The sequence below is a fragment of the Scatophagus argus genome, chromosome 1, assembly GCF_020382885.2.
Source record: "Scatophagus argus isolate fScaArg1 chromosome 1, fScaArg1.pri, whole genome shotgun sequence".
NCBI classification, from domain to species: Eukaryota; Metazoa; Chordata; class Actinopteri; family Scatophagidae; genus Scatophagus; species Scatophagus argus.
Window position 1 is genome coordinate 8,922,460 of NC_058493.1, and position 9,805 is coordinate 8,932,264.

Genomic DNA, 9,805 nt, shown 5'->3' on the forward strand with positions numbered 1-9,805 from the left:
TAGGTTCCCTGCTGTAGTCACCTGTCACTAGCACTTGTCAGAAACCAAAGACTTGGTGAAAGTGAGAGTTGCTGTTGCCTGTGGGTGTTTACTTCCCTGAGCGTGGACCATAACTGTTCTGTCCACTTTATCTCTGAGGAAAATCTCTTGACGGGAGATCTTCATCTCCTACACGCGGCTCTTTAGCGCCCCTCTGAGAGAAAGCCCATAATCGCAGTTGGGTCTCTAAGGGAGGGAGCCCCATATATCAGATTTGGAAAGGCAGGGTACCGGCAAATTTGGCACAATGTATCAGTCGTGACAATGGAAACTTTACACAGCCTTAGATTGCCAGAAACAGGCAGATCATATGACTCAATAGGAACGATCATCGCTGTCACAGTGAATACTAGTGTGAATAGAGGAAAACAATAGACACACACCCCCACCTCCCTTCCTGTCCCAGCTCAACATCACACGAGGAGGGGGCACGCTTGTTTATGTTTATAGGGGAGAGCAAGAGAACTTGTGATGGTTGAGCTGCTGATCTAATAAGGCTTAAAATTATTTCTCGTTTCATTCACTGTGAGGCAGCATCATTCCTTACCCATCTTTCAAGTGAGCATCATTCAATTAAAATGCAATTCTCGTCGCCCCCAATCCACGGATATTTAATTAGACTCTGGAGCAGGGCTTCACAGTCTTTTTTTCCGAGCACGACTCTTTGGATTTCACCTCTAAGGCATATTTTCACTCGTTACTCGTTGGTTAAACAAGGGCATGTATCCATTTGTTAATTGATACAATTACGCATTACGCGTAATGGTCACGTAGGTCTCCAGGCGCGCATCAATCACTGGTCTATTGACCTGCCAAAAACCCCTCTAACCGTTCCTGCTGGGACTGCCCCTCTCTCTAATAGAGAAAGATAGAAACATCATCGTCATTAACTCCGGGATGGACCTCTGGCCAGAGAACCAGAGGCGAACAGAGGTCGAGATAAAAAAAAAAGTCTTCCATGTCTTCATACAATCATTTCATTGTGATGTATTTTAAATAAAAGAAACTATTTTAATCTGCAGTTTTTCTTAACAGAAAAAAAAAAACAAAACTCTAGTTTACATGTCTGATTCCTGTTTGCCTGTGTGAAAAGGAAAAGTAAGATCTTCTGCCGAATGAGATAACTCACCAGACTGCCAAAAAATACATAACAAAGTGTCTTCTTTTTTTCTAATTCATTTAACTTCTCAAAGGGTTTCCGTATGTTGCCATGCTACAACCCAGCTATAGTGAACAATAATACAAATTATCTCAGCAAGTCGGTGAAGAATTCTATTACAGAAGCGGGACAGGACTGTGTACAGTGCACCTTAAGAAAACCCTGCGTTGGACGTGATTGGCAAAGACATTATTCTATCCTTGGTACCCTGCCGTTCCGGGATTACAGTGACGTCACGCTGATACTCTTGCATGGATGAATGCTAAAGAACTATAGAGCCACAAATAATAGCACAAGCAGAGTCCATATCTTGCAAGTCTTACGTTATCCTTTAAGCCTCCTTCAGCTAACACAACAACAATTTTTTTTTGCTCTTAATGACGCTTAATTTCATTTCTTATCGGGTCCTTGGGGGGGATTATTCATTCATATAAAACAATCTGCAGCTGGTGCCAGCCTAAAGTCTCCCTCCTATGAGTGAAGTCATCTATTATTGAGCGAAAGGCCGTGCGTGGAAATGTGTGTAAGACGGTGGATTTGAAGTAGAATTGGTTGCAATCGATCAAGGGTGAAGAATATTGCTGATGGTAACAAAAGAAGCAGCTATGTCTTTCTCGCAGTTTGGATACCCTTACAATGCAACTTCACAGGTAAGCCACTTTGCTTTTTATTTCTCCTAAGTTTTGTGTACACACACACGTGGGCGCGCGCACACACAACTGGCTTTTTTTGGGCAATTTTTCTTTTATTTCGCTTTAGTCAGAGCACTTTTCTCCGTAAGAAACATTCATGAGAGAGTGACTGCTTTGACAGTACTGACAGCTATTTTCGCGCGGTGTTTTTGTTGATGAACGAAATATCGATATCTACGTACCCGTGTCCAATTACACTGAATTATGAATGAACTCACGTGTTTTTCTGATGACAATAGAGATGAATGTCACCTAGGTGTAATTGGGCTATAAAGCTGCGCACGCTGTAGCGACATATTCGCAAACTTTCTATTTAAATTAGTGGTACGTGTGAGATGTTAGACAAATGTCATTATCCTGAGAGCGTTTAAAACTCCATTCAAGCGGTTTATTTAGATTTTAAGACACTATTATTGCTCCTCATGACAAGTTCGAGGAAGTTCAAGGCGATCAGAGGACAAAAGTTACACTCATGTAAAAGTTGTCACCCAACTTTTATGTCGATTTTATTTTTCAACGTTTAGTAGATTATAGGTAAAAATCAAATATTTTCACATTGAAATAAGATGGTGATTTACCAGGCAGTGGCGTTATTTTCGCTTTTTCTTAAACAGGTGCAAGTTCAAAAATTTTGAAAGCGATGATAAACTGGAGCAGGTCACTTTTACGCACGGATTGCGCACTCTTCTTTACATCAATATCCACTGCTAAAAATATATCCCCAATGTCGTTTCCTGCAGTATTACATTATATATACATATATATTATTTTATTTTTTGTTCACACTGTAAGCTACTTTCTTTCATTCCAGAAATTCTCTGAAAAGTGACTTACCTTGATTTAAGGCAGGTCACAAGTTAAGATAATGACACCTGGTTCATGACAAGTGATGTGTTCAAATGAAACAACAAACGAAAGCAGCGCATATTTTCACTCTTTTTTAGATTTCGGGATTCAAAACTGGACACAGATATCTTTTTGCAGCGCTTCACCCACAGTCACTTCAGAGTTATCACATACATCCAGATAAGAGCTGAAACAGCCAATGACCATGTTTATCCACGATTCTCTTCATGCAGTTTTTCGTGTCGGCAAACCCCAGTACGACTTGCTGCGATTCGATTTCCAGGTCGGTCTCTGACGGGACAGGCGGCTCCCAGACTGCCGCTGCCGCCGCCGCTGCCACCTTCTGCTGCCCGTCCTACGAGAACCGGCTCCTGGCGAGCAGCCGGACGGAGCTGAACGCAGCGCTGGGGATGTACAGCTCCCCCTACGCCGCAGCGGCCGCCGCCAGCCAGAACTACGCCAACTACTTCCCCTACAGCACCGACCCATCCGCTATCTACTCCACTCTGGTGGGCTCTCTTCAGGCTCATCTGATGCGCTAAGGGGGGAGGGGGGCACAGATGATCGATCATTCGGCTTTTCTTCATCAATTTATCTCACACTACAAACACATCCGTCTCGACAAGCAGTTTAATCCAGCATCCATGTCTTATATGCTTGCCTTTTAAAACAAGTACAAAATCCTGTCACTGCGGTGAGAGTAAGTGCACAGGAACTTGTCTCACTTGAATCAAATGCGATTTTATTATTATAAATTGATCCTTCTGATTCTGCCGAACTTCTGCCTAATTCAGAAATTGTGACACTTGTGTTTTACTTAAGTAGCATCTGCAAAAGAAACCATCCTTAGTCAGAATTGTTCACTTTAAGTAGGACCTAGTCATGTCACATTTTGGAGTGGATAAAGGACTAAATTACAGTGCAGGTGAAACTTTTCTTTATTCACTCCTATTTTTAACACCGAAAGTCAGCTAAACTTTGCTGTCCATGGAAATATTGCACAATATACCTGAAAGAAGTAAAAAAAGAAAAAAAATCATGTTTAGTGTATTATTCATTTAATCTATGAAAATACATTAAATAAAACCTAACTGATGTTGTATTTGGGCATATCTCAAGTCACAGTCGACTGATTTATTTTTAGTTTAAGGTCATAACAGAACAGAACAGAAAGAACAACCTTTCATTTATGTTTGAGATTGTTTTAAAAGGTCCTAAAAAATGCTGATAATTATTGAGTGCTGCATACTTCTTACACCTTCACTGTCTTTTACAGAATCCACAGTATGAAATTAAGGACAGCACAGGCACTTTACACTCTGGCATCACTCAGTCTGCTGCATACTATCCTTATGACCATTCGCTGGGACAGTATCAATATGACAGGTGAGTTTTATGTTCATTTTTGCCCACTATATGTAAAATGAGCATTAGCAGACCTGCCAAAATGTATTCTATTGCTGTTCATTAAAAGCAGCCATTCACAGGGAGAGTATGGCACATTCAGATCAAAGGTCACAGTGTAACTCCATACTGAGTGATAACTGCATGGAGTGAAGTTGTATATATACTTCAAACAGCAGGGAGTAGGGATATAGGATATCTGAATGCATAGTCTATGATATCCTTCACTGGCTGCACTAATGGTGGCTATCTGTGCATGTGAATTTGTGTGTCCCTTTTCAGATATGGGACAGTAGACTTTAATGGCACAGCCAGAAGAAAGAATGCAACTCGTGAAACCACCAGCACCCTGAAAACATGGCTGTATGAGCATCGCAAAAACCCCTACCCAACCAAGGGAGAGAAGATCATGCTGGCCATCATCACCAAAATGACCCTGACCCAGGTGTCCACCTGGTTCGCCAATGCCAGGAGGAGGCTAAAGAAGGAGAATAAGATGACCTGGTCACCAAAGAATAAGGCCAACGACGACAGGAAGGATGACCTTAACAAGAGCGACCAAGACTGTGTCACCAAAGGTAAACATCTGTCTACTTTCTGGTAGCAAAACTACTTACACTGTTATGAAAAGCTAAAAATATTATTACTTACACCAAATTTAGGAGATTTCAGTGCTACACCAAACGTGGGTTCCAGGGAAGAAAGTATATTTTCTTTTTTATATATCTTTCTTTCTTTCTTTTCTTTTCTGAATAAACTATGTCTCTTTACATTTATAATAGTCAGTGTTCAAAACAGTGTTGCCTAAAAATCTTCTTTTTCCACCTGCAGATTCCAGTGATTGCAAGGAGGAGAAGGATTTGCATCTTAGTGATCTTGAGGACATGGACGAGGATGACTGTGACAAGCTGGACAGTGACTGTGAAAAGGTGGCTGCAGATGAGCAGGACCTTCAGAGGGCCATTGCAGTATCCGGAGCCCCTCAAAAGAGAGACTGCAGCTCCGAGCTGCACCTGAGTTTAACTAATAGCTTCCACACGTTCCCTTGTGCCATCAAAAGTGTCACCAGTCTCCCTCCTCTCCCTTCCGACTTCCTGGATCCTGTAGTGTCCAAGACCTCCTCTTCAATTGGCCTCACTGGAACGGTGTCCCTGTCTCACTTTGAAACACCGGATAAGCCTCGGATTTGGTCACTGGCTCGTACGGCAGCTTCAGGGGTCATACTGAGTCCTCAGCAGCACGGCTCGGAGCTGAGGACAGGCAGCTCAAGCGGGGACTGCCAGCTCCAGAGTACCAGGCTTACCGGGGCTCCTGCTGGACAGTGTGGGGCCATGAGAGGCCTCCATGATTCTGGCAGTGTCACCAGTACTGAGAGCCCATTCTCAGAGGGCTCATCCTTGCACTCAAAAGTCTATGGCACTGGCAGCTACAGTCACAAGGACCTCCAACTGCACTGTCCATCCTATGCTGCTCTCCCAAACACGTGTCAGTACTCCACTATTGAAGGTACGTCATCTTATGCCTGCAATGTTTACCATATTGCAAGGGATAAAACTGGTCTTAAATCTCCCATGCATAGAGGTTCTCTTTACACAGATGGTAACTTCCATTGTCTGGTACATAGAGGCACATCAATATCGCTAAATATATTTTTTAAAAAGATCCACGCTTTGCTGGATTTAGAAAAGCCTCTGTATTGAGGTTATGGAGCGACAAGACACTTTATGCCCACTTGCATCCGAGGCAAGTTTCTCAGATGTGTTTTTATTTGGGTGTGTAGGATTCTCTGGTGGCAAAACAGAGACACAGCCATCTGACCTCAGTGAAGCTTGTGGGACCGTACAGGATGACAAGGTCACTGCTTTCAGACCAGTGATGAAGAGGTGAAGCAGGTGACAATCTGCACTGAGCTGGAAGAAACCAGAAAAGTCACCACACACACACACACACACACACACACACACACACACACATTCACATCCACACCAAGGAACAGCACCAAGAAACACTCTCAAGCGAACATGGATACACTGAGGGGCTTATTTTTATTTGATCAAATTGTAATTAGTGCTAAAAAGACAGGCAACATTTTACTAATATGCATGTCAAAAGTAATTTATAATAACCATCAAAATATAATACAAAACATAAACATTTCTACTGCAATCAAGCTATCTGAGTATATATATATATACGTTTTTGCCATGATATACCTTATTATAAAGACTGTTTCTCATTTTGGGAGCAAATTTTAATTCCTGCTGTCTTCTTTTTGTCATAGATTACTGGAAACTGTACCACAACAAGTAATGGGACATTTATTATGCACTAACAGCGGCCTCAATACGACACATGGGAGCTACCTGCAGCAGTGAGAGCTGTCAAACTGTGGACGTGGCTATCATTTTGCACAACTTTGTTTTTATGGTGGTGAAGACTTTATGCAAAAATTCTAGATGCAAAGAAACGAGAATGGTCAGATAAAAAGTGGCCGAATTTGTGTATGGCAATCGTGTAGTGTAGCAAACTTATTTATTTCTCTGTGTATCTATTATTTTTTGTTATGTTGTCTGTTCATTATTTAATGTGTTTATGGGTTGAATTCGTAACTCCTTTAAGTATTTTGTTACATGTCGCGTTTTACTGTGGCTTCGTGTCATTTTGCCTGATGTAACAGAGAAAAGCTTGTCGGACATACAGCTGACCACAAAAGGAATGGAACCCCTGTGTTGGCCGTGGACCTGAACAGTTTTGTCATTGTGTTCAAATGTGAGCTTCTTCTGTGTTTGCCACTCATGACATTTTTTTTCTAAGAATACATTTTTATCCAAGAACTTTTCGTTTTCTGTGTCTTGGTTAATTAAAAAGCCGAACGTCCTGATCGGCCAATTAAAACATTTGCGAACGTGCATTTGATCAAAGTTGATCATCTTGACTCGACATGAAGCCGCAGCTCTGATGGAGGGTCATAATTCAGAGGAGGACGTGAGTGAAATCCACAAGTTTTGGAAGAAAGGGGGGTGCGTCATCTCTCTATTGTCAGCATCTAATCAGAAGTGGCATCAAACACTTTGTTACTGTTCAGGCCAGGCAACGAGGCAGGGACATAGGATGAATGCTGCCTTGTCCCCTGTGTAGTTGCTGCCATAACTTCACATTGTGTTGATTAAAAGGTCATTTGTATGATCAAACCCGGCAGAGAAATTCACATGGTCCATCAAAGTTCCTTTGATTTGGCTGTTTTGCCTATAGTCCACCTCGTTATGGACCAACTCTCGTGACTCTCCTACAGACAGCTGTAATAAGATGATCACTGTAGTCAATGATTCCTGCTGACGGTCTGAAAAACTTTTTGATGCTCACATTTCAAACTTTTCAAATCGAACAGTTCCGAAGCAAACGACAAAAAGGCTGCTGTGTAAATTAATTGCGGTCGGGATATTGATTTTGACGCATTATTTTGCATTTTACTTATTTAGTCTGACAAGTCTGTGAAACTTCTTTCACTTTGCTAATTTGCAGGAAAGACCCGTTAGAACGACTCCTCTGCGTAAAATAAAAAGGGAATAGCTCGGTTCTTATATATAATATAAACTATACTATGTAATCGAAATGATTAAAGTAATAATATTAGATAGTGTGGGTTAATATCCTGTTTCCTTTCTCACTTCATCCCTTTTCTTGATTCCTGAAACCAGTGAATCGCGATTACATCAGCAGGCAAAGATTTAGATTGTATGACTAAGTTTGAGTCTGGATCATCACTGAAACAATACCTGCAAATAGTCCAAAACCTCTCAAAACGTCATGTCGGGTCGTATTTGGGGGATTACGCTTGTAATAAAAGTCTTTCCTAGTATTTGGGCAATTCGGGCTCAGGTCTGAGGCGCTGGTCATCCTGTGTGTCCTTGACCAATGGCGGAGCTGTCAGTAATGCACAGAGCCTGGCAAATCCAGCAAAATTACATGATGAGTCTGAAGAAGGTCAGGAATAATAACTTAGGCCTATTTAGATTTTTTTTCCCCAGTTCAATTTCCCCTTCTTCGTTAATCTGAGAAACAATGACTGATCTGCGCGGATCTGAAAGTAAAAACAATTTTGTTTTAAATATAGCCTAAATATATCTGTTTTAAGAATACGGATATTAAGGTCTGGATCCCTCATTACCCTCAATTCTGTCATAAGCAATAAAGAGGACACATGAAGTTGATTGGCATCCTTAACAGTTATGATCTGATATATTTTCAACCGAGGGTCACCTCTGGGAGATTCAAGGAGCTGGATGGCTTTCCACATGCCTTGACTGAAGCAACTGTGGAAGAGCAAATGAAAAGCTACATGCACAGTAATGTGTAGAGGGAAAAGCTACCACTTGTGCGCTTTATGATATGAAGTGTCCAAGTCCAGATCAGTCAGCAGACCGATACTGTAACAGTCGTCCTGCTAATGGCAGGCTGCGAACAGCTTGTACTGACAACATGCACACGAGTAATCAGTCTCTCCTCCTCCTCAACTGTCATCAGTCATGACGCCTGCTGATTCGTTCTTTACATTAGAATGTAGGGTAGATGTGCATCAAATATTTACAACCAAATTCAATTAAATCGGAGGCTGTAAAGAAAAACTGTCTTATGCTTTTGAAGGTAATGATGCATGCGCAATGGGATTACCGCCATGGCGGCGTACCTGGGGGAAAGCACAGATAATGGCCATGATGGGCTCATAGCAGCAGCAGCTAACAGGTCAATTATATGGCTAAAGCAGCTGCGCAGAGCAGAGACAAGCAGGAGACACATCTGTAAATTGAAGCTGGTCTGGATCAGATCATGGATCAGAAAATACATTAATGCTTTTCACATTTATAAGGAAAAAAAACATAATTTAAATAAAAGGAATGAAATACCCTAAAGTCAAAATAAGGCTAAATAAATAGGTGTTTAGCATAATTTTGCGTGTTATTGGTCGTGGACACAGGGGGAGGGGACAAACAAGACATTTTATTTGTCTGACATCTTTAATCTGAGGCGAGACATGAAATCTGTGGAAAACTACAGTGTTGGAGAATAATAAGTTGCTTAGGTAGCCCATATATGCACAACTAAATCTCCCTAATACACGCCTTCCCTCTTGGTAAATTACATTTTTCATTAGGGAGGGGTGAGATGATGGGTGCCTATGAGAGCATGTTTGCATAATCCAAAACAGATTTTAGATAATCTGTGAATGAGGCACAAATATGCCAAAAAAGAAAAACAAGCTATGGTAAACATGAATACTTAAATAGGTTTGACATTATTAATCTGTGACCATCCCTTGTATGAAATCAGAGGGTGTCTTTATACTCATATGTCTGTTATTAGACAGACCCCCCCCCCACACACACACACACCTCTGCTGTCACGGATCATTGATCTTTTAAGGGCCAAGTTGCTGCTTGCATCCTCTGCTCTTTTCAAGTCAAAAGTCCAGCTGACGGTCAGAACTGGGAGGTTTTCTGTTACAGTCACTGCTTAAATGTGTACATGTAAAAAAATAAATATTAAATAGCACATTTATAATTCTGAACATGATAATCTAAAGTAGGGCATTACCTATAACGGGGGTGGGTGTGGCCTACAAATGCCCTCAGGTGATAACAAGACGTATTTATTGTCAAATGATTTT

General features: G+C 41.4%; 1 protein-coding gene across 2 annotated transcripts; it reads left to right on the forward strand.

The window, feature by feature from the left end:
* The first annotated feature begins 439 nt into the window (after positions 1–439).
* Positions 440–6,966, forward strand: irx6a (iroquois homeobox 6a). 2 transcript variants are annotated; one of them, XM_046417680.1, is made up of 7 exons: positions 440–1,848; positions 2,970–3,245; positions 4,013–4,122; positions 4,423–4,718; positions 4,972–5,646; positions 5,921–6,032; positions 6,422–6,966. In XM_046417680.1, exons 1-6 carry the CDS (start codon positions 1,783–1,785, stop codon positions 6,025–6,027), a joined length of 1,530 nt encoding a protein of 509 aa, XP_046273636.1. In that variant the 5' UTR covers positions 440–1,782; the 3' UTR covers positions 6,028–6,032; positions 6,422–6,966. The 2 variants fall into 2 exon arrangements, with proteins under 2 accessions (XP_046273636.1, XP_046273721.1); XM_046417765.1 differs by having other exon boundaries at positions 3,020–3,245.
* The last annotated feature ends 2,839 nt before the right edge of the window (positions 6,967–9,805 follow it).